Here is a 26,229-nt window from a genome sequence, read left to right as displayed (position 1 = left end):
TACAAAACATTGCATCAAAACTTAGCTCGCTATCTTCAAATTCAAAATGTAACTTATTATATTTATAAGGCCAGGAAACATGAATGACATTAATTAGAAGCAGAAAATTCCATATGTGATCACTTACTGGCATATCAAGATTCTAAACACTTTGGGGTAAGACTATTTATCTTGTCTCTGCATATGTATCTTCAAGGTTCTGATACCAGCAGGGGGATTTGTAACATAATGGTTATAATTTAGAAAACCACATAAGCATGGCCTTATATGTATCACTCTTGATAAATTATAATTGTTATAATGTGCTCTAAATATCCTACATTATCTTACGGAAACAGCTTTTTTCAAACCCTGTTTATGACCTAGAAACTTTCAATTACTGATTCTAAATAGGGTCTAATGCAGATATTTAAAAAATTACAGACAGTGCAGTCCCAAAGCAAGCCATGCTGTTCGAATTCCACGGAAGTAAATAGGCTTTGAAGGGTGTAACTCTGCTTAGGACACTACTGCAAAAAATTTAAAATTCCAAAAATGCTCATTGGCCCCGGTCCACACATGAAGCTGCTTTATACTGAATCAGACCATCAAGGTCAGTATTCTCTACTCAGACTGGCAGCAGCTCTCCAGGCTCTCAGGCTGAGGTCTTTCACAACAGCTTCTACTTGATCTCCTTTAACTGGAGATGCTGGCGATTGAACCTAAGACCTTCTGCATATCATTGAGCAACAGACCCTCCCCAGCTCTAGTTATGGATCCCTAATTCCACATAACAACCATAAATCACAGATGGGGACACACACCTCCGGCTCCATTCAAAAGTGCACCCATCAAATTCAACAAGGACTAGATGAGCAGTGCAATGTGTATGCAAATATGTGTATCAGCCAGGGCTTTTTTTTGAGGGGGAACACTCCGGAACGGTGTTCCGGCAGCTCTGGAATCTGCCCACGTGATTCCTTCCTCCTTCGTCCTCACGGGCTCTGCAGAGGAGGTTAAGCTGCTTTGAGTTTATTCTGCTTTCTTGAGTGAATGAGAGAGAGAGCAAGGAGATGCTGCTCAGCCTGACGTGGGATCTGCAGAAGAGGCTAAGCAGCTTTGAGTTCATTCTGCTTTCTTTTCATTCTTCTGTGAGTAAGAGCGAGCTGGGGACCAGCGCGGGCTCTGCAGAGGAGACTTAGCTCCTTTGAGTTCATTCTGCTTTCTTTTCATTCCTCTGTGAGTGAAATAGAGAGGAGGGAGATAGAGAGCAAGCTGGAGCCCAGAGAGGGCTTTGCAGAGGATGCTGAGCTGCTTTGAGTTCATTCTGCTTTTTTTCATTCCTCTGTGTGTGTGTGAGAGAGAGAGCTGGGGCCCAGTGCGGGCTCTGCAGAGGAGGCTATGCTGCTTTGAGTTCATTCTGATTTCTTTTCATTCAGGGGTTTCTGTGTATGTGTGTTGCTTCCCTTTCTCATAATCGTGTAATTTTCCAAGCTTACTAACATTTATCTCATCGTAATGCATTGTGCTGGGTTCCAGGAAGTGCCGTTACTTCCGGGAAGTGCTGTCACTTCTAGGAAGTGGTGTCACTTCCAGGAGTGATGTCATCATGTATTTTCAGGAGCGCATGCACAAAGCACATGTGATAACAGAGAGTTCCACCACCTCTTTTCCCAGAAAAAAAGCCCTGGTATCAGCTATTAAAAGGGAGGCTCCCTGCCACATTCAGACATTCTTTCCTGGAATGGGGTGATAGGGTGTTATGACTTTAAAGCAAATGGTAGATACAAACTTGGCTAATTTTTCTGTTTACATATTACACAGAAGCTAGTCCCACTGCTGACATGGGACATGTGGTGGTGGAGAGTGCTCTCAAGTCATAGCTGACTTATGGTGACCCCTGGTGGGGTTTTCATGGCAAGAGACTAAGAGAGATGGTTTGCCATTGCCTGCCTCTGAAACCCTGGTCTTCACTGGAAGTTTCCAATCCAATTACTAACCAAAGTCAATCCTGCTTAGTTTCTGAGATCTGATGAGATCGGGCTTGGCTGGGCTATCCAGGCCAGGGCAACATCGCTTCCATTAAAAGTGTCACAAGCAGTTTCGTGTCTGCTGTGGGGAGCTAAGGAATATTACTTGTCTATGAATAATGCAATTACATTTAGACACCTTACTAGAGACATTTTCCGTGAGCCATCTCTGTGCACATAACCCCTTAGGCAATTACTCAGCTTCACTATGCCCCCCTTGCTACCAATTTTCTTCACCTCTTCTTCCCATCTACATGGCACTTGCTGCCATTCTTCACCTTTTGTGCTTAATGCATAAACACTGTAATACCTGCTTTCTAGCTTTGGGCTTTTGGTCCTGGAGTTTGGCCAGAAGACGATGGAGAAATGTCAGTGCATTGTAATCTGATGACATTTTAGTCTGCGCTGCTCTCTTTAGCTTTTGTTAACACACCTTCTGCCTGAACTGAGATATAAAATCTAAATGAATAAATCTCCTGGGGTCTACCCTTCTTTTCTTAGAGCCTCTTTGGATTGCCTATTGATTCTCAGCATCACAAGCCCTATGGATCCATCAATAACCAGCCACTTGAATGTTAAGAACACTATTACGGCCCAACATCCTAGCCATATGGATCATACCCTTCCTGCTGCTCTGTGTAGGATCCTGATACAAGCCTGCGTATACCTATCATTCTATGTAAGTGCTGAACTTGGCAATGGGCTCAGAGTATATATATGCCCACCTCTACCCGCCTCCAATAATGAGTTCAAGATTACCACCTTCACCTTTAAATAATTCAGGCTGCCTGTTCAAATGACAAGAAATGAAATCCTATAAACTAGGAGTTAGGGATTCAATTGTACATTGGACATGCAGATTATCTGTTGCAAACATTGACTTTTGGAAAGTCCCAAGCCTGATGAGGGTAAGGAGCAGTTCTCCTGCCTTTAAATTAAATGTAACAGCTCTATAATCAGGGAAATTGGCCAGTGGACCTCATTTCTGCAGTTCCTGCATCTGTACTTTTCTGCCCCAGGCTTCCTTCAGGCCCTAATTAACCTTTGCTCATAAAGCAAGTCTGTATTCCAAAGCTGCTTAACACTGTAGGTAGCCAGTCTTGTCCATAGAAATCCAGTATGCAGGAGTCCTATTGAAACTACATTTATTAGGTGGCAAAATAGAGCCTAAAACGATCTTTCCAGATTTTCAGCCACCATTCTTCGCAGCCCCAGCCCTGACTAATCCAATGTGCTAAATTCACACTACAATTCACCTGATTTAAATTGCAGGCCTGAGCACATTTACTATGATGTCAGTTCCACTGTAACCAATTAGACATAGATTGAGGTCAGGTTAAAAATTTCATTTTAATATCAAGCTTTTTTTTACAAAAAGAGTGTGACTACTTTAAGCTGTCTTTTTATATATGTAGTAATTCTTTAAAATTCTACTTCTGCCTTCGCATGCTTTTAATACAAAATTGATTATTAGAAATCTTCTCTAAGTTTGTTTTACTTTTTTCAATTGGCTGCAGTTACTTTGAATAATCAGCAGTAACGAGTTATTAATTCAGATCTGACTAAAATGGCCAGATAGGACCTCTCACAGTTACGTAGAAGGGGAATTTAGGAAACTGCAACTTGTCCCATCACTGCAGAGCCACTCAAAGGATTTTTGCAGCATGGAACTCGGTCCTTCTGGCCTCTCCCACACCTTAATTTTCCATACTTTTCCTGTGCAGAATGGTGCTCAGAAAGAGGTTCATTGGGGTTCATTGCCAGTTCAATTCTAATAGCACAAAACATCTTTGCTCACTTAAGTGGATTAACCTCTGACAGTGTACAGAATCTTCCAATTGCCATTCTTATAATTCTCTGTATGTACAGCAGCTATTACAGATGAAATCAAGCCTTGTATGTTGATGGCTGAACAAAACCATCCCAGATATGCTCAGCAGTGGTACTTCTGCTCCATGTTGGCATTTGCCTTCAATCACTTTATCTTCACAAAAAAAGATGTAGCTTTTCCTTTGACAGAAATTTACATAATGTTCAAGAATGCAGACATATTTGCTAATGTATTGAAACTACCCCCTGAAAATTTTAACTTACTAGCCTGTATTATACTATGCCACTAAGCAAAGCTTGAAGCCTTCCTTCTGCCCAAAGAGCCTTCCTCCAGCTCGGGTGGCTCCTCCCACAATAGAAACATCCTTCAACCTGTGGCTCCTCCTCCTCCTCCAATAGAAACTTCTTCCAACTTGAGTGACTCCTCCTCCAATGAAAGAGTCATTTAAGTTAAAGGTAGGCTATTTAGGCTGGAAGAACATTCTCTAGATGACATTACCCGCTGTTCTTGGCAAGTGAAATCTACAGGTCTTAATGGTTATTAAAGAGTAATCTAAAACATGGTGAGTGGGTCTGTTCTGGAATTACTAACTCAGTACTCACAGACTTGATGGACTGCTCACAACCATTCTCACACTTTAGTAAAGATCACAAAAGTAAAAATAAATTTAAAAGAGATGGAAAAAATATATTCTCCTGCCAACTCACTAGATGCGTCTCTTTTTGAAAGGTTATTAAAGTTTATCTAATGAATGTCATATCAGTTATAGAAAAATAATTATAGCAAGAAGAAAATACAAACCAACCACTATTAAATAACATTTTTTGAACTAAACTTCTCAAGGCATTTCACTGAAGACCAAAGGAAACAGCTTTCTCTTTTAATATTGACTAAACTGATGAGTTAATATTGCATTCTGTCTACCAAAGAAATGGCCACACACGTCTATGGAACTTGATCATATTAACATTCTGGAGTGTATCAAATATCATAGTCATGGCAATAAAGTACCAAATTCAAACTACAAAATAAAGTCTTGCAAACTGAAATGAGAAGGTCTCTGGAGAGGTGGCAAATACATTTTCTAAATAAATAAAACTTAAATGGCTATAGTAAAAGTGTGAAGTTGAGAGAGGGTACTCTAAACTCCACTAACTAATTTGTTTGTTTCCTCAGACCAGAAAAAATTTAAACTTATTCAAGGCATTGTGGCCAAACAGCATTCCATTATGGCTGTTGTGGGTTTTCCGGGCTGTATTGCCGTGGTCTTGGCATTGTAGTTCCTGACGTTTCGCCAGCAGCTGTGGCTGGCATCTTCAGAGGTGTAGCACCAAAAGACAGAGATCTCTCAGTGTCACAGTGTGGAAAAGATGTAGGTCATTTGTATCTACTCAGGAGGGGTGGGGTTGAGCTGAGTCATCCTGTAAGAGTTTCCCAGGGTGTGGAATGCTAATGGCGGGAGGCTTCACTGTATCCTGAGGAGGTTCCTTTGCATATGGATTGGTACTTGATGTGCTAATCTTCTCTGCAGGGCTATTGTCGGGGATAGAATGTTTTGATAGCCTGGTGTTTTTCAGAACTGGAAACCATGCTCTGTTCATTCTTAAGGTTTCCTCTTTCCTGTTGAAGTTTTGCTTATGCTTGTGAATTTCAATGGCTTCCCTGTGCAGTCTGACAAAGTAGTTGGAAGTGTTGTCCAGTATTCTGGTGTCCTGGAATAGGATACTGTGCCCTGTTTGCGTTAGGCTATGTTCAGCCACTGCTGATTTTTCAGGTTGTCCAAGTCTGCAGTGTCTTTCATGTTCTTTTATTCTTGTCTGGATGCTATGCTTTGTGGTCCCGATGTAAACTTGTCCACAGCTGCAGGGTATACGGTATACTCCTGCAGAGGTGAGGGGGTCTCTACTGTCTTTTGCTGATCGTAGCATCTGTTGTATTTTTCGGGTGGGCCTGAATACTGCTTGAAGGTTATGCTTTTTCATAAGCTTTCCCATCTGATCAGTAATTCCTTTGATATATGGCAAAAACACTTTTCTTGTAGGAGACTGTTTTTCCTTGGTTGTTTGATTCATCCTGGGTTTGATTGCTCTTCGGATTTCATTTCTGGAATAGCCATTTGCCTGAAGTGCGTGGTTTAGATGATTAATTTCCTCATTGAGAAAGTGCGGCTCACATATCCGTCTTGCACGATCCACTAATGTTTTCATTATGCCTCTTTTCTGTCGGGGGTGGTGATTGGAGTTTTTGTGTAAGTACCGATCAGTGTGAGTTGGTTTCCTGTAGACCTTGTGACCTAACTGAAAGTTTGCTTTGCGGATGACCAAGGTATCCAGGAATGGGAGTTTTCCCTCGATTTCTTTCTCCATTGTGAATTGTATGTTCAGGTGGATGTTGTTGAGATGATTCAAAAACCCCATCAATTCTTCCTCCCCATGGCTCCAAATGATAAATGTATCATCCACAAACCGGAACCATCCCCGACAATAGCCCTGCAGAGAAGATTAGCACATCAAGTACCAATCCATATGCAAAGGAACCTCCTCAGGATACAGTGAAGCCTCCCGCCATTAGCATTCCACACCCTGGGAAACTCTTACAGGATGACTCAGCTCAACCCCACCCCTCCTGAGTAGATACAAATGACCTTCATCTTTTCCACACTGTGACACTGAGAGATCTCTGTCTTTTGGTGCTACACCTCTGAAGATGCCAGCCACAGCTGCTGGCGAAACGTCAGGAACTACAATGCCAAGACCACGGCAATACAGCCCGGAAAACCCACAACAGCCATCGTTCTCCGGCCGTGAAAGCCTTCGACAATACATCAGCATTCCATTATCTTTATCTGACTGTCCAGTAAGAACAGTGACGCTAAGTCAAGGAGAGGAATTTTATCTGCAAAGGATTTCTCAAGGAAGTCATAGCAGACTTCCAAATGATCACATGTTCCTCTTGGAGTGTCAGGTAAAACAAGCCGCTCATCATTCAAAATACCCATTGGACAACATGACCCAGATGCAACAGCATCAGAAAAGGAATTGCACTTTGTCATCATCATTTTCCATAAAGTAGGCGCAAAGGTGTGCGAACTTTTGTTCAGTCATTCACACTCCTGAGTTTTCTTCCATGTGTACTCTATGCATCCCACAATCTTAGTAAACCAAGGAGCTAAATGGTTGTGTTGGAGATCTCACCCTACAGGATCTTTTGATGTTGAGGGATGTGTGCTGCTGTGTTTTATTGACTGTATCATTGTAGATTTTATTGTTATGCTACCTGTTTTTATCTTTTATAATGTATTTACTGATGTGATCTGCTCTGAGCCTGTTTGCAGGGAAAACGGACTATAAATATAATTAAATCTTTCTATATAAAAGGGAAGTCATATTGCCAACAATGCACTTTTTTTCCTGGTGCGCCTGTGCAGAAGCACCAAGATAAAAAGTGTGTTGTGACCAATGCGGCCTCTATAGGGTGCTGCTGCCACAGGACAACCAGGCAAGCCCACCTGCCCCTCAGAGTGAGCTGCAGCGGCGGGACAGCCAGGAGAGTCTGCCCCTCTGGAGGGAGCCAGGCTGTGGGATGGCCAGGCGAGCCCACCTGCCCCTCCAGAGGGACTTGCCTCTGCGGGATGGTCAAGTGAGCCGTGCCGTCCCTCTGGAGGGAGCCGCCACCACAGGACAGCCAGTCGAGCCCGCCTGCCCCTCTGGAGGGTGCTGCTGCCACAGGACAACCAAGCGAGTCCACCCACCTCTCTGGAGGGTGCCGCCGTCGTGGGATGGCCACTCCTGGGTTTTCTAGGGCCTGTTTTTTTTAAAGAATGGGCTTTGTTGCTAGTAAATAAATAATACATCATTGGATATTGCACTGTAAGGATATAGCACTCTTTTCCAACTGGATTATCCTGTGTTGACAATATAATCCAACTGTAAATGACTGCTACAGTATAATGATAGTGCCATATCCATATGGCATATACAGGTGGCTGCAACATAGGAACAATTGTATCAATATTTTGGGTCGTATCCACATTCCAGAGGTCAACCAAGGATCCAACAGGTTTGCCAACCACAACAGTGGAACCTGGAGCTAACATACAAATCTATGTCTGCAGGCTCTGAGTGTCTGCATACCATGAGAACAGTCATTTGAATATCCTTTCATCAGGCCATTTAACATTTATTCAGTACACAAGATCGAAACAAATATGTGGCCTGCTACTTGCATGGACATGAAGATGTCTTGGGACAGCCCCAGATTTCCTAGTGATCACTGGGAGAGGTGCCCTGTGTGCTTTAGCAGCAGCCACTCTGCCAGAGTATACAAGTAAAGTGGGCTTTTATGTACGGAACGGGATGGTAGAATGACAGCACCGCGCAACTGGAGTCAGGCGCTAAAGAGGAAGTAATGGGTGTTACTGGGTTATGGCTTTCACCTGCAGACATACAGGTCTGTGACTGAACAGCTGTTACGCAGCTCCAGGAAGGCACAATGACAGATCCACCACTGAGTCCCACCCCCCTCATCATCTTGCATGCTACCCCACGAGTTTGTTCCCTATTAGTCTAGTAGTACCTCAGACAAAAAAATGTATTCCAGTATAAGCTGTTATGAGCCAGAACTCGCTTCATCAGACACCTGGAATGCCCATTGCTATTAGTTGCAATATTATCATAGTGTTGCCACAAAATTTACCACGACGGCTCAAAATGGGTGGCTGATTACCGAACATCTATTATCCTCCATAACTATATTTGAACAAGAGAACTGTTGTACAATGCTAAACTTTTATTTGTCTACTTCTTTCCAGTTAGAAGGAGGAATTTTCCACAGAAGTTCTACCATCTTTCTTCCTTACACTAAGTGAAACTAACCTGAGCAAAAGTCCAAAAGAATTTACTAAGGGTAAGCCTTCACGGATATCAAGATCATATGCATTTTTCCTGCAGGGAAAAAAAAGATTGGGTATTTATTTTCTCAGACATCCCCATAAATTAACCTGCTCAGGCATATCAGGTTTCACAGAAGAAGTGTGGGTGCTTAGATCTCTCATGGAATTTACACGATGCCAACTATTCATTTCTATTTATTTTTCATGATCCAGTTTAATCATTCCGCTCAGCAAAGTCTGGGCCCAGGGCCTGCTCCTTCCTCTGTCTTGTCTTATTCAGACAAAAATCTGTGGCATTGAGTTAGCACAAACAGTGACTAAAAGCCCCTTTTGTTGTATTTGATCATTAAAGTCTAAACTGAAGCCATAGAAAATGAACTGTAGTAACTTTTTTGTTGGTGAATTATTTTCCTTCCTCCCCCTAATTAGGCAGGAATTGTCCACTACAGAAATCCAGGCTCTTCAGAGGGCTAACTTTTGACCCGCAAGGGGCCTTTTTTGTCTCATTGAGGCTTCCAAATAATGCATTCCCGTTATCAACCCAAACTGAAGCAAGTGCCATCTACTGATGCTGAAGGTTATGCTGCCATCTTGCAGCAAAACTGTAGCAGTTCCCTCACACTATGTCGAACAAGGGAAGGGGTGAATAAGACATGCAAAAATAGATGCTCTCTCAAAAAAGAAAAATATTTCAGACCATCCATTGCGCATAGCTCAAATCCATTTATTTTACTTCCTCAAAGAAATGGTAACTCAATAATACTCCAATTACCCAGTTCACTGTGTGCTTAAAACCTGGAGGCCCAATTAGCCAGCAGCTGGAATTCTATCGCCAGGCTTTCGCTCGTAATTGTAGACAATGATTTCAAGACTGGAAAGGAACTTTTTTTTTTAATGTGGGGAACTGTATATTTTATTTCACATTTTCACTGCTGCCATGCAGCACCCGTTATTGACAGTCTAATTAACACTCTGGAAGTCTGCATTTGTTCCCCTCCCAGAGAGCTGGCAAGAGACAAGGTTTCCATCCATTTAACCACATTTCTCGCAGTTTCATCTGATTATTGGATACAGTTCCTTGTGTGCGGCTTACTCCTTGACCTGATGTCACAGACACTCTGTATGATTAAGGAAAAGCTAAAAATCTTCCAGAAATAAAAATTGACAGTAAAGTTGACCCCCCTCATGTCTTCTCTCCTCCAATTTTCCTAATTAGTCTCCTTTGCTAGTTCCCACTACTGCTTGCAATAACCAATGGCTGCTCTAGTCTAGCTGGTGATTAAGATAGCTATGCTCCATCCCCAGACATTAGAAGAACAGCATAGCTGCTTCCCTCAGGATAAGAGCTGAAAATCTGCAAAACTGCTGAGTCTTAAATCCTGTTCCCACCCCCTGAGGTATTTATCCTACCACTTTCCAACCTACTGTCTTTGCATATTAAAATTACTCTGCAGATTACTGAATGAATCTCTTTATTTGTTTCTTATATGCAAAGCACATGAAATCAGAATTAACATGTTACTTCAAGCAACTTGCTCAGTTGGTAAGCAGAGTGGGTTTCTGAGGCTCAAAAACAAAAGAGGAGTTGGAGGGAGAACTCCCTCAATTTCACAAACTGTGAATAAAAAAAATTATGAAAGCTTGAGTGTACAGGCAAGAAGATGCTGTAGGCAAATCAGACACCCAGGCTTCTCACTAAACTTCATAAGCAGACCTTAAGAAAAACATTAGATCCAAAGACAGTTTGAGACTAGGACAAGGCAGCCCAAAGCCATCACGGGCCCCCAGACAAATATTCCCTCTGAATTCCTCCAGTTCCAACTCAATCAGAATATGAAAACAAATCACATGGCTTGCCCAGCTCCATGCCCCCCCCCCCACAAGTAAGAAGGGAAACAGAATTTCCTTCCGGTTAAATGGTTGGGCTGCAAATCAGTACTCTGCTGGTTCAAAGCCCAATACTTCCATGAGCTAAACAGGTGGCCTTGAGTACCAGCTCCGAGGCTGTACTGTGGGGATAATAATACACTGACTTTGTTCGTCACTCTGAGTGGGGCACAAATTTGTCCAGAAAAGCAGTGTATAAGGGTATTGTTGTTGTTGCTGTTACCCAGCATATCTCTAGTGCCTTCTCCCATATGCCTGCTGTTGGGGCCTTCAGATTTTTGCAGGAGGCTCTGTTTTGGGTATCTGGGTGGTGTGGGTGAAGATGATAAAAAAGAAGTCTATTGGCACCTTAAAAGTTAATAATCTATAAGGTGTCCATGGATGTCAGTTTTATTTTGCTACAATAGACTTATAGTGCTACTCCTCTGGAATGAGGATGATACCCATTCTAACTGCCAAGGGAGGCTCATTTGATCAGTTCTCTATGGAGCTGTCAAGAAGATGGCTATAACATTTGGTTAGAAAGGCTTATAGTGGTGGTTGATGCATTTTAAAAATACAGTACATTGGTTTACTTTTTATGGGCCTGATCTAGATGCACATCTGATTAAAACAGGTCCTGACCCAGAATCCTGCAAATAAAATGAATGCAGAGACTTGGATTTGCACAAAAATCTCCTTAACTACTGGACTATGGGGACAGGAAATAAAATTAATAAAGAAGACCATCAAATTTAGCACCTAAAATTAATAAAATTAAACAAATAACTTGGTTTTTTAACAAGTAATATAACTTGAATTTCCAAGCAAATTCTGCTAATGGTCCTTGGACATGCAATGTATTTGCTTTTTACAAATAAAAGTATCTTTTAAAAACTGAATTTATTATGCAATATAATGTATTTTATTACACAACACTTGATCATATAAAAACTTTTCACATTCACTTAACTCCTCTTTGAGTGTAATTGAAATATACAGCAAATGGGTTTTAAGCCTGAAATAATTGACTTTAGGTTATATAATCTTGCCTTCAGTAATGTTTGGGAAAATATTTTCAAATTGTTTTGATTAAAGTGCACATCGTGCCATAAATTGCATATGTGAAACAGTGATTATGGCTGGGATCCAAAGAGTGGCTTAGGCATGTGTAAGCACTTGAGGATGCGTACTGTGGTTTCTCTGTTTTCAATTTCCAACTACAGCTCCTCGTGCTGCACTGAAGTCCACTGCCAGGTTCTCTGGGTTTTGGAAATGGGTTATCTGGCTGTCTGAGCAGTAGCCATTGGCTGCTGACCATGCAGAACCTCTCTTAACTCGATCATCAGTTACAGGAAGGCAGATTCTTTGGTCTTTTCAGTTGAAGAGACCAACTAACTACCTGTCTAGTTTGGGAATACTGGGTTTTAGCTGAAAAGTAAAAGGGAAAAAAATGAACCTGAGAAGTTTCACTAGGTAATATTATCACAGTTTGGCTTACGCTGACTTTTAACTTTCTCCGACTAAAATTAATCTAGAGTATTAATATGCGCCCCCCCACTTTTTGCTCTTGGACGTTTAAGGGACTTGTCATTTCAGGTGGTGTCAAAGAGACAGTTGAGCAACTCTTGGTAGTTCTGTTTTCAACAGCGTGGCTTCCCTTTTGTTGCTTCCTCTTCCAAGCATGGCAAATGTGCAACCCTCTGGGCTCACTGAGTCTTCAAAGCATTCTACACAGGGTGTTCATGAAGAGGCTTAAGACCATGACTTGAAAGATACCTGCCTCTTTACTTTTGTTTGTTTAACATACAGCCTGATAAAGGGTTCTGGAGAGTTTGAAAGCTTGCACACTTGTGTTATGGATAATACCTTTCTCAAAAGGTACTACATTGCTTTTGTTTTGGAATTCTGCATGGTAAAGGCAATTATACTTCTTTGCTATCATTGTACCAACTAGTCACTGACGAGCCCAATTGTTTAAGGTATTTCAGCACTTGCTGATCTGGGCCCCTTCTGCCCTCAAGGTGGCTACCAAATTAAAAATCCATTAAAATCCACAAAAACACATCATTAAAACAATTAAAACCAGAGCTAAAATACATACAAAAACATCAAATGACCATTAAAACATTCGGCAGGAAGGAGAGATTCCTGAGGGATTGCCAAACAAAACAAAAAAGGGCTTCATCAGCCAGCTGAAGATGGCAACAAAAGGGGAAGATGAGACTTCCTCAGGAGAGAATGCTGGCGCTTTGGTACCATGACCAAAAAGGCCCTCTCCTGGGCTGCCTCCTGTCTAATCTCAGAAGGTGGGTGCACCTGAGGCATGGCCTTTGAAGATGACTGTAGTGGTAAGGGAGGAGGTAGCCCTACAGGTATGCTGGTCCCAAACCAAATAGGATTTTAAATGTCAACACCAGCACCTTGAATTGAACCTAGAAACAGATTGGGAGCCACTACATATGGGCCAAGACTGGAGAGATAAGGTCCCTCTGCACCAACTGTAGTTTCCAAATTTGTTTCAAGGGCAGCCCCAGGTTGAGTGCATTGGAAGAATGGGAAAATGACAACATGGTTTTCTAAGAGAAGAGTGTTCTTGTGTGAATTCAGTCTTTTAATACACTGCTCACACAAGTAGACTGCTCCTCCAGTTAGCCTGCTTGCTGCATTAATGCGTTTGGCCTGTGTGTCTGGACTAAGAAGAGACAGGCTTTGATGCATTTTTGATCAGCCTTCCTGCATTTACGAAGAAACACAGGAAGATATTTTGCTGATTAGATGCTTCCACTGACTGGAATGCTTCAGCAAATGGGTTACCACATGATGAAGCCAACGATGTTCTTATGCAATGTGTAATTAACTTGCGAATTCATCAGCAGAAGCCATAGCAATAGCTTCTAGCTTAGATGGCTTTTAAAAGAATTAGCCAGATTCATAGGGGAGAAGTCCAACAATGGCCATTAGCCATGACTACTGAATGGGATGGAATAATAAGGGCCAGTAGAGGGTTGTTGCCTTATGAGCTACTGATAAGATTCACAAAAACACAGACTAGGCCAAATAGATTCTTAATTAACCAGGGCTGTTTTTTAATGGTAGAAAGGAAAAACATCTCAGCACGTAGCTCAAGCCTTGTCTTTGCTTAGGTGTTTCTCATAGTACATACTCAAGGCAGGCCGTGTAATCACCAATTGTCTTCACTCAGGAGGACAATAGATATAAATCAACCTATTCTTGGTCAGTCTGACAAGCAACTGGGTCTCTCTTGGCTTCTCTCCCTTTACGGTTTTCAACATTTTCAGGGCCTCCATTAGTTCTGGGCTTTACCAAATACTTCTGATAACTTCTATTCCCTCTTGTATTTCTGGCCTAGCACAATTTTTTTTCTAAGTACCAACAACTTAAGTGTATACAGGCTATCTACTGAAAACAGACCATATAGTGCTTACCATAGGCTGATTCTGCACACATTGGATAATGCACTTTCAATGCACTTTATCAATCGTTTGAGGTGGATTTTTTGTTCCACACACAAAAAAATCCATTTCAAATGATCTGTAAAGAGGATTGGAAGTGCATTATCCAACGTGTGAGGAATCACTCATAGAGTGAAACTTTTCCCAACCAGGAACCTTCAAAAGTACTAGATTTGTAAACAAGTGTAGGATGTCAAGTATGGAGGCAGTACATTAGATATACAGAGTAATACTTAGTGGTGTTGCTGAAATACATAATTACCTCATTCAGATCGCAGGGTTGTCCAGCTTTCAATGCTTGGATGTAGTCCAAATTAGGCACTGCTCTTCTAAGGAGTTATTCTGCAAAACCTCACTAATAGCAAGCTGGTTTCTAATTGAGCTAAGGGGTGCTTGCCTGTCACTAACAACAATATCTAATTATTTATATAATGATTTTTGTCCTAAGTGCCCAAAGCATTTCTCACACAACAACCCTGTAAGGTAGACCCAATAAAATGGACCACATTTTACAGTTGGCCTGTTATATATTATACCCAGTGTAAGAACTGGAAGTCTCCATATCACAAATCAGCTCAGCCATGAATTGATTGTACAACTTTAGGCAAACCACCATTTTTCAGCCCAGCTGTAAAAATGTGATCTGGTTGGAAAAATTGAGGGAGAAAGTCCTTGTCAGCGGAGAAGGAGGTTTTCCTCCCTAAATTTTTACACTTTTCTCCTTGAACCTTCACACTTCTATCACTGGCATGGTCTTATGGGTGGTCAAAAGGAGTACCTTCCTCCTCCTTTTGCTAGCAAACAAGTTAGCAGGATCCAACCCTATATCATGATCAATATTCCCCCTCCAACATGAGGCACCTCATAAAAGATATTTGGTCTGAGCTATGAACATTAATTTTTGTGAGGATACTAATCTGACTCTTGTTGATTTGAATCACAGACCTGTCTTTCCAGCATATGCTGCGAAGCGTACTGAAGATATCGAAAACATACTAAAGCATAAGCAATTATTATGACAGATTTGGGCCCAGTCCAAACTCTCATTCTATCAACTAGATCAGTGACTTTTGACCTCTGTGACAAAAGAACAACACAGTAAACAACCTTTCTTTCTTTCTTTCTTTCTTTCTTTCTTTCTTTCTTTCTTTCTTTCTTTCTTTCTTTCTTTCTTTCTTTCTTTTCCTAATTCAAAAATGCTAACTGCAAGCATCCTACTGTAGATTTGCTTGAAGTTAAACAAGAGGAAAAATTTGGGTTCAGTCACACTCTTTCATTTTGTACAGTTGGTTTGCTTAGCTCAAGAAGAATAATGACAAATGTTTACTTACATCTAAAGAATCTTCATTCACAAGGATGAGAGACATACTCTGAGACACTAACCGGCAGGAGTAGCCTATGGAGATATCAACAGACAGACTGACTGAGCAACGCAATAAAAGAGAAAGCTGCTCACAATTGCTATAACACTTTCTTCTTTGCAATTATAACAAAAAAGTTGAAAAATCAACAATAAAACAAATAAGAATGCAGCTCTCAATCAGTTGAAGAGGTCTATAAAAAAAGTGTGTAGCGGTTTGTTAAAATTCATGAGTATTGACAGAGTGGGAAGAATGGACAAAGTCCATCCCAGTCGGGACCACCATCAACCATGGTGAGAGCCAGTGTGATGGAGTGGTTTGAGTAAAGAACTAGTATAGATCAGACCTGGATTCAAATCCCCAGTCTTCCACAAAGGGCACTAAGAGCCAAGCTACAAGTGACTTTTTTAACATGTAGAACACTTGATTGTTTTCGCAAGTTTTCCTGGGAACTGAAGTCCCAGTGTCCTTCCCCTCTCTGTTAGAATTGCTCCCTGAAGAGCCAGAGAAGAAAGTTGCAGTTGCCCGCCCCCAAAGATCGTTGAGAGCAGGCTTGTGGCTGGAGAAATGATTTGCAAAAGCTGCTGCTGCAGCCGGCTTTCTCTGGCTCTTCAGGCAGCGATTCTAACAGAGAGCGGAAGGACACTGGGACTTCAATTCCCAGGAAAACTTGCAAAAATGATCAAGTGTTCTATGCGTGAAAAACGTCACTTGTAGCTTGACTCTAAGTTAGGCATCTCAGCATAACCAACTTCACAACGATACTGCGAGGATAAAATGGAGAGGTAGACTATGTACTCTGACCTAAGCCATGTAGTAGAAGGGTAGAATAAAAATGAACCCCCCCCCCCACAAAAACAGACTCTGGCTGGCTTACAGTGCAACAGTGGATAGCAGCAAGTGTTAACCCACCAGAGATATTTACTGAAGAAATAGTTAAAGAAAGTCTATGAATGTAAATTCTTAGAATACAAATACATGTCCATTACATTCAGCAGACTTTTGGCCTGCAGCTTTTTTAAAAAATGATTTTTAAAAATCCTGTGTGCATCAGCCGGAGGGAGAGTGAATTCCTTGCAGAAGTTACTCCAACCACTAAGCTACATAAGAGAAAGATTCAGGTCCAGTAGCACATTAAAGACCAACTAGATTTCCAGGACATTTGGTTGGTCTTTAAGGTGCTACTGGACCCGAATTTTGTTTTACTACAGACCAACACAGCTACCCACATGAAAAAAGCTACACAAGGGCACACATTCTGACAGACACCTGTTTCTAGTCAGACGGAAACTTAGAGCTAAGCTACAAGAGACAAATTACAGGAGGAGGAGCACGTGAAGGGAGTTGCAATGCTAGCCAGGAAGCTGAGTTTTAAAAGAGATGGGAAGGCTTTGTTAATTTTCCCTCTCTACAGAGCCAGGGAGATTGCTGTTCAGAGGGTTTGTTACTTTCCTCTTTGCCTCCCCAAGGCTCTGTCAGTTTCACCTCCCTTTCTAGGAGGCAAAGAGGAAATCAACAAACCCTCTGAGTAGTGATTGCCCTGGCTCTGCAGAGAGGGGAAATTGACAAACCCTTCTGATCTCTTTTAAAACTCAGTTCCCCAGCTAACATTGTGAATCCCTTCACGTGCTCCTCCTCCTCCTGTAATTCGTCTCTTGTAGCTTGGTTCTTTAAAAAGGAAGGGAACAAAAGCCTGGAACCAGGGTTTTTTTTCAGAGGGGACGCAGGGGAACGGAGTTCCGGAACCTCTTGAAAATGGTCACATGGCTGGTGGCCCCGCCCCCTGATCTCCAGACAGAGGGGAGTTGAGATTGCCCTCTGCGCCGCTCAGCGGCGCAGAGGGCAATCTAAACTCCCCTCTGTCTGAAGATCAGGGGGCGGGGCCACCAGCCATGTGATCATTTTCTCTGAGGGCAACCCACTGAGTTCCACCACCTCTTTTCCCAGAAAAAAAGCCCTGCCTGGAACAATGAGCTTAACTCCACCCCCTTTCACACATGCACTCAGCAGAGGTGGGCCAGATACCATCCCTTCCAGTATTATATACCTGAAAACTCCGGTAATTCGAATCTCTGTGCTGGTGGCCACTACCCTGGTTCTGATCCTGTTGGACAGGAGGAGCTAAAACTGGATAAAGTTTTCCCCAGATTTAAATATTGTAATGTAATATAAACAACCATATAAAGTATATACTAATAATTATTTAAAACTGAATCCATGACCCTCTGTCAACCACTATGACTTAAGGCCTTTTCTATGTCCATTAATAAGCAAGATGCCAACTGTGGTTGTTGTGGGTTTTCCGGGCTGTATTGCCGTGGTCTTGGCATTGTAGTTCCTGACATTTTGCCAACAGCTGCTGGCGAAACGTCAGGAACTACAATGCCAAGACTACGGCAATACAGCCCGGAAAACCCACAACAACCATCGTTCTCCGGCCGTGAAAGCCTTCGACAATACATCAAGATGCCAACTTGTGGCTTTTGAGGTTAGATATTACAGAAATGACACAATGTTCTATTTGTTATTGCTCAAAAAGTGGACTCTATCACTTAAACAGCATGGATATTTATATTACATGTTATGAAGAAAAAATGTTTGACCCAATAACTACTAGCCCTTGTTTCTGGAAAGTTCTGGTCACTTATTCAAGTAATTGATATTGCTTAGAGTTCATACAAGCATACACAGAGAACCAAACAGAAATCCAACTCCATTTTTCTTCAGCGTCTGTTTTCTGTTTACTGTTTTCCAAAGATTTAATACACTTACAAGGGAAAAAAGTAAATTCTGATTTTAAAAAGTCAGATTCTTTAAACCCCACTAAAAACCAATTTCAACATATTGAATTATATTTATATGCTTAGGATTTATAAATCAGGCCCTGCACTAAGAGCTACTCTTTATGTAAAATTTCAGTGGAAAAAAAAGAAGAAACATACAGCTTCAATCATGTCTCTCCATGTCAGGCACTGTCGTCCCCTCAGGGAACGACTGCAGTGCTAAAGTGTTACAAATTTGGTGTAACTAATTCAAAGGGATTTGCTGGTAGTTTTTGACTGGAACAACAGCTGCAACAATGAGCAGTTATTTCTAAGCTGCTGCTTGCTGTTTTATTTTACATTTTTCAAATCAAGCAAGGCGCCATTTGACAACTGGAGCTGGAGAATGGCGTTCTGAGCAACAACGAAAAGGCAGTTCTACTGTATTGCTCAATGATGAGCAAGCTGGGATTTTGAAAATATGTAGGGAGAGTCAGTGATGAGTGTTTTCAGCATTAATATCCATACCATAGGAAAATTTGTGCTTGTTTTGAGCCTGTGTAGAGATTGGTTGTTTTCAATATATACCAGTGATGAACGGTCATAGTGTAAGATGCAGGAGGATCTGAACGGGTGACTTTACAATCCTACTGTAGCTCCCTAATTTTATATCACAGCTCAAATTACACTATTAAAATTCAAATTAAGAGAATGTTTTTCTCCATGGACTTCCATGAAATGCATGCATAAGGCACTGTGTGCAGGTTGTACAAAAAAAAATCTACAAACTTGACTTTATACCACATTGAAGCCAGATGTAGTAGCAATTTGGACCTTCAAAATAATAGCCACATTCAATCATTCCACTGAGATCAATTCAGAATGGTCTCCTTGATTTGTTTTGTCGTACCACTAAAAACACATTATCTTTTTTTATCTACAGTGGTAAGCAAGCAAAGCCTATATGATTTATTGAGGCTGTATCTGAAATTTTACTTCTAAGAGAAGTCCTTTAGCATGTAAATAAAAAGAATTACTGGCTGTCTAATACTTCACCGAGGTAACGCCAGTGATGTCACGGAATACCAGAATTTTGGCATTCAAAACTATACTTGAATTAACTGCCCCACAGGTATGTACTGTCTTGATGACAAAGATGTTAGTGTACAAGCTAATTTGAAAGAGATGAAGTAATTAAAACTTGAAAGAAGCTGCCTTATACTAAATCAGACCACTGGTCCATCAAATTCACTATTGTCTGCTCAGACCACCAGCAGCTCTCTAGGGTCTCAGGTTGAGTCTTTCATATCACCTGATCATTTTAACCCAAGGTGCCGGGGACTGATGCTCACCCACTCAGCCACTGCCTCTCCCTAAGGACTATTTCAATTAGCTCTTCAGAAGATGCCTGCAACCCAAGTGGGGATATATTAGTGTCAGGATTTCAACCAACATTGGAATTCAAATTGGAGACATGGGGCATGGCAAGTTGAAATTCCGTTTATACACTCTCCACTACCTCTGGCTCTTGCTGGCTAAAAGCAGAAGAGTCCTGTCTGCTCTTGCAGAGGGGACTTTTAACCAGCAAGAGCCAGAGGCAGTGGAGAGTGCATAAACACTGGCCTTTCCTAAAGTGGCCAAGCAGATGCCCTGTGAACAGGGACAATGAGTTCCAGTAAAGACTTATTCTGGCCCCCTGACCCAACTTAAAACACAAGCCTTGCCAGGACCCATGGATCCCTAAGGTGAGGAGGGTGCCCAGAATTTTGGCCACATCCCTCTTCCCAAGCTTTGCCTAGAAGACCTACAAGAAGGAACACAAAGGCTTCCCTACTTTTGCCCACTGCAAATGGCATTCAGAAGTATGCTCCCAGTGAATAGTGGAGGTTCAGTTCAGCCTTCATTGCTACAAGCCACTGATGAACCAATCTACCAAGAATTTGTTTAATCCCCTTTTAAAACAATTGAATTTAGTGGCCAATACTCCCTGTAGCAGGGAGTTCCACAACAACAACAACATTCGATTTATATACCGCCCTTCAGGACAACTTAATGCCTACTCAGAGTGGTTTACAAAGTATGTTATTATTAGCCCCACAACAAAACACCCTGTGAGGTGGGTGGGGCTGAGAGAGCTCCAGAGAGCTGTGACTAGCCCAAGGTCACCCAGCTGGTTTCAAGTGCAGGAGTGCGGAATCAAACTCTGCTCTCCAGATTAGAGTCCCATCGCTCTTAACCACTACACCAAACTGGCTCTCATTGTGAACTGTGTGAAGAAGTACTTTATATGCCTATAAGCCTCATTAGGTATGCCCAAGTTCTAGTATTATAGGAGAGGAACAGAGGTCCTTTTTCTCTTTCTGTGTATTACAGCGTTATCATATCTTCTTTTATGCCCCCCATGTTAATTAGTCATAGACTCTTTAGCCTTTCGTCCAAGGGAGAGTGCTGAAACCACATGACCATTTGGGTTGCCCTTTTGGATATAAACTGCCTGCATCCTGCTCTCCCTCTGCATTGCCACACCTCATTCAGGTCTGACACTCAGAAGTCTACAAGCAGGGGATTGAGCAGGAGTCCAAGACCGCCTCTGTCAGTTGAAGCAGGGAGACTGCTGAGCAGCAGGATGGGTGGCATCCCAACATGGAATCCCCGTTCTTTCCCCCAAGTCATGCACTCAGAATTGGGGCTCTGGGTAACAAAGCCTCTAATGAATGCAACAGAGGCCACAGACAACCCCCCCCCCCCTTATTGTTCCCTATATGGGAAAATGATGCAAAGGATTTCTGCTTATCGGAAGAACTTAAATGGGCTTACAAGGATGTAACTCTGCTGAGGGTTGCACAGGCGAAAAACCTGTATAAGGTTTTTATAGGATTGAAGTTTAGCTGGGTCAGGAGAATGGCTGCATGGGGAAGATGTATTATTATTATTATAATTTTTAAATTTATGTCTTCTTTTTCTCCTTTGTTGGGACCCAAAGTAGTTTATCACGTCACTTTCTTCTCCTTCACTCAAACCTCATGACAACAAATTTGCGAAGAAGGTTAGGCTGAGAGATTGCAATGGGCTCAAGGCCACCCAGCAGGCTTCCATGGCAGAGTGGGGATTTGAACTGGCCCGTCCCAGGTTCTAGTCCAACACTCTAACCAGTACTCTATGCCGGCTCCCTGAGTAGGAAAAAATGTACATGTGTGCAGGACAAAAATGGAACTCTGCATGATTAGCAGTCCATTTCCCACAATTCTTGCCTCTTAACTAGTTCAGTGATCAAATTGCCTAAATGAGAGCTAAGCTACAAGAGACGAATTACACGAGGAGGAGCACGCAATGAATGCATGCGAAGGGAGTCGCTATGTTAGCCAGGAAGCTGAGTTTTAAAAGAGATCAGAAGGCTTTGTCAATTTCCCCTCTCTACAGAGCCAGGGAGATCTTGCTCAGACAGGTTTGTTTCTTTCTTCTTTGCCTATTAAAAAGGGAAGTGAAACTGACAGAGCCTTCTGGAGGCAGAGAGGAAATTAACAAACCCTCTGAGAAGGGATCTCCCTGGCTCTATAGAGAGCGGAAATTAACAAAGCCAATCTCTTAAAACTCATCTTCCTGGTTAACATTGTGACTCCCTTCACGTGCTCCTTCTTGTGTAATTTGTCTCTTATAGCTTGGCTCTGAGTGAGTTAATGACATTTTAAAAAACATACACGTTCAATCTGCAAAAAATTTCTATATTAAGCCTGCTTTGCATCGGAAAAACTGAACTGGAAAATCTGAAGGAATGTTACCTATGTTCAGAGCTGTTTCTTGTTTATCCCCTGTCAGTATCCAAATCTTGATTTCTGCTTTCATTAATGTAGATATAGTTTCTGGGACACCAGCCTGAAGACGGTCCTCAATGGCTGTAGCTCCAAGAAGCAGTAAATCCTGAAGTGCGTGAGAAACAAAAGAATTGGGAGTGTTTGTTCTCTTTAGACCAATCTCTGCTTGGACCATGCTCAAAAACCAAATTAATGATGGCAGCCGGTGCCGTGTCCTTTCAGTTGCCCTCTGACAAGAGATGTACAAAGCAGTTAACTTCCGTTGTTCCTTCTGGAAGAAAATTGAACATTTCAGAGGACCATCAGAGGACCACGTGCTTTGATCAGAAGAAGGGCAATGTTTCAAAAGCAATTAATGGTAATTGCAATTTTAAACAATAGCCAGTGGAGAAAAGCATATAGTTGTGCATGTACCAGTTGCCATAGCAACGTCCTTAATAGCTCTAATTGGTGTATTCCCTGAGTTCTGAAAACAGAGGTGGCACGACATTGTGTCATTAAATATACTTCCTGCTCTCAAAATATAAATACCAACTAGATGCAAATCATTCAAAATAAAGCTATTACCTGACCTAATCGCTTTCCACATATGGAGCATAAATGAAATAACCACTTGTTATATAAGCAGACTTACAGACTTTTAAAAAGAAAGAATGTGGTTTAAATCCTATGCATGCATATTTAGGAATTAAGTTCAACTGAACTCAGTAAGGCTTACTTTTCAGTAAATATGCTTAAAATCAGATTTCCTAATTCTAAATGTTAAATCTCTAGCTCTTTTCTGAAGGTCTGAAAACACTGCTGTAAAAATGAACTTTCTAAAGAAAATTAAGGGCATAATTAACAACAACATTCCATTTATATACTGCCCTTAAGAACAACTTAATGCCCACTCAGTGCGGTTTACAAAGTATGTCATTATTATCCCCAAAACAATCACCCTGTAAGGTGGGTGGGGCTGAGAGAGCTCCAAGAAGCTGTGATTGACCCAAGGTTATCCAGCTGGTTTCAAGAGGAGAAGTGGGGAATCAAACCCAGCTCTCAAGCAAGTACAGGACTTCTGATTTCATTTGGAGATACTTAAGCACCCACATGAGCACATGAGCAGTCTACTCATATGAGCAGAAAACTTCAAAGTCAGGGACTCCGGGAATGGTTCAAATTAGTCTCTCTAGCTCAGATTTTGTCTCCCATTCTTTCTTTTTTTTAATTCAAAACATTTTTATGCCCCCTTTCTACCCAGCTTACAGTCCCCAAAGCAGCAAACAATCAAAAGATTTAAAAAGCTTTTGGAATACATAGTATAAAAACAATTAAAAACAAGTTTGTGGGGAGGTGGTGCTCTGTTGTCTTGGTGCTGGAAGGAAGGCAGTGGGAGGGCTTCTGGTGTCCTGGCCTCACTGACAGTCCTTTAGATGGCACTGGATTTCTAGCCACTGTGTGTGACAGAATGTTGGACTGGATGGGCCACTGGCCTGATCCAACATGGCTTTGCTTATGTTCTTTGCTTATGTTCTTAAGTAAAACACATATAATTTAAGAAAGCACATAAACAACTAAAACACATACACAGGAAAGAGGGTCGGTGAGGGAAGATGATCTGCTATATTTTGCAAACCTGTTATTAAATTTGCCACAAATATCACATGAAGCAACTCCACACTTGGCAGTCTTAATTCCCATTGTGTTTTAAGTAAGTCCCAGAGCAGATGCAAATTTAACAATCTTTTAACCACAGTCAAGAATATGGGAATGGACACCTTCTTTCTTCCCTATCCCATGTGAATTCCTCTCTCTGCCCCATTGTTAGTTTTGTACATGGGTGAGCACTACATTTACACTGATGATAACTATGGCTAATGTTGACCAGGTTCACTCTTAACCAAGAATTTGAAAATCTGCTCCAAACCGTGGAATCCTAAGTGCATATGACTGGCCACGGTTGGGAACAGTGTGCTGGATTAGACAGATTCTTGGTCTGATCCAGCAATGCTACTTTTAACTTCTTATATTAACCCTGGTTAGTGTTAACCGTGGTTAAATGAAATTCCAAAGACAGAGGATGAGCCACAGAGTCTTATGATGGAAGAAGCCAGCGCCCTTTTCCAAACTCTTAACTAGTTATGGTTAAGACTTTGGCAGAATTACATTTGCACTGAGTCTAACATTTTACATTTTCTAGCAAAACCTTGTACAGTACCTAGCAGTTTTATAGGCTTTCGTAAGCTAACAAAAATAATAATACAGCTTGGCCCATTTTCACTGCCAGCTCTTGTGCAAAGGACCACTGCTTGTGTCTTCTGGTACATTACATGAAAGTGGCCATGTAATAGTTGGAGCCATATACTGATATCTGTGGGCACTGAATTTCAACACATTGGTGTCTCAAGCTCACTGTACATAGAGTTCCATATGTATGCATCTGTATGAATCTGACGAGGAGAACTGTGATTCTCGAAAGCTTATGCTACAGTGAAGTTGGTTAGTCTTAAAGGTACTACCGGACACTTTAACATATGTACTGCTAGTCATAGTTCAGCATATGCCATCAATGTCTAGAAGACAAACTGAGCAGTAGTTCCAGGCTTGGAACCAGACCAACGTCCCCCAGGAACAGGATTCTGGAGGGCATTCTGGGCTGTGCTAGAGGGGAAAGGCAGAAAAATCATGCTCCATAGATGGCAGTCCTGGCATTCACAGAAAGCAATGTAGGCGCCAGGCAAGCCTCAAGGGGAAGGGCATTCCATAAGTCATAAGGCACCTCACCTCTGAAGGTGGGGGCACAGAGAACAAGGTTTTGTAAGGCAGATTTTAACTGGTGGGCTGGACAATAGGAGGCAGTCTTTCAAATAGCCCAGCCCCAAGCTTTTTAGAGATATAAAGAAAATTATTTTTTTTAAAAGCATTTAAAAAGCTCTCCAGTGTCTTGGGGTGGGGCTAGTTGCCATGGGGGGTGAGGCAAAGAAATGGCTCCGATATGATCTTTAAAAAAAAGATCACATCAGACCAGGTTTTGAAAAGACTGGAAAAAAGCAAGAGAAAACCTAGATAGTGGACAATTAGGATAGGACGTCAAGTGGATTCTAAAAAGAAACCTGCTCCAGTTTGGATGTCAAACGAGAGCAAAACTCCATGAGGAAGTAGCCTAGGCTGTTCAGATTGCCATAGATTGCCTTGTTTAGATTAATGCCGTAGCCACAGAACAGGTAGAGTTATGCTCTCAAGCTGAACTTGTAACCATCTAGCAATGCTTGGTTAGCAACATGTATATTTCATGTTTGGCAGTCAAGTTCTTACCTGAGAACAGGCTCGAGACACCCCTAGATGAACAGGTAAGTTGTACTTTTAAAATCCTGCTTTTGGAAGCAGTTCTAATAGTAGTGGTTTTATTTCCCTTTCAGCAACAACTCAGCAATCCCACAACAGAACAAGACTGGAGAGGGACCATGGCTCAATGGCAGAGCATCTGCTTGGCCCAGGTTCAATCCCAGCATCTCCAATTAAGGATCAGATGTCAAGTGATGTCAAAGACCTCTGCCTGAGACACAGGAGGGCCAAAGCCAGTCTAAGTACACAATACTTTGAACTTACTTTGATGGACCAACATAGTGAAATGTTGCATTATTTCTATCACTTGATACACTGTTAATACTGAAATCATTGTGCTTTTAAAAGAATGGAAAAACCATTTTTAAAGCATACTATTTGAATGTTCTGAAATTAACATACATGACGTGCTTCCAATCAAACAAAGTAAGTCCTCTATGTAGGACTCATAATGGAACAGCATGTTGTCTTTAAGCTGATTACTTCATCTGGATAAAGCCATGCTTAATGCTAACCGGAAGAACAGAGAATACAAATGGACAAGGATTGAGCTGTTAGCAGCAGAAAATCTTCTGTTCTTCATTACCTTTTCAATGATCTCATAGCACTCCTCCAGCTTTTGACTCCTGTCTTTCAAGATTGTGCTGGCTTCATTATAAACGTTCAGCCAATCCTGGTAAGAGCTTTCTGATAGGTCGGCATATGCAATGCACAGAGTCCTCAACCCTAAAAAGCAAATGCAGACACTGAATTCAAGAACCTTATCATATGGAAAGCTCCTCAGTCATTGTGTAGAAACAGCTATGCAAGGTACAATCTGGGGGATGTAAAAACTGAATGGCACACTTGGAAGTGTTGGCATGTCAGCTTCTCAATAGTATGATAACATGTATG

The 26,229-nt window shown here is 41.7% G+C and overlaps 1 protein-coding gene across 1 annotated transcript in view; it reads right to left on the bottom strand.

Moving 5' to 3' along the window:
- Positions 1-26,229, bottom strand: part of ATP8A2 (ATPase phospholipid transporting 8A2) — a 460,059-nt gene that overhangs the window by 304,407 nt on the left and 129,423 nt on the right. The window contains exons 22-24 of the mRNA XM_054973360.1: positions 25,922-26,061; positions 21,976-22,114; positions 15,405-15,469 (exon numbers count right to left, since the gene is read on the bottom strand). Of these exons, the coding sequence (XP_054829335.1) occupies positions 15,405-15,469; positions 21,976-22,114; positions 25,922-26,061 (344 nt within the window). The remainder of the gene's footprint in view (positions 1-15,404; positions 15,470-21,975; positions 22,115-25,921; positions 26,062-26,229) is intronic.

The sequence above is a fragment of the Eublepharis macularius genome, chromosome 3 (assembly GCF_028583425.1).
Source record: "Eublepharis macularius isolate TG4126 chromosome 3, MPM_Emac_v1.0, whole genome shotgun sequence".
NCBI lineage: Eukaryota > Metazoa > Chordata > Lepidosauria > Squamata > Eublepharidae > Eublepharis > Eublepharis macularius.
This window is presented reverse-complemented; position numbering and strand designations above follow the sequence as displayed.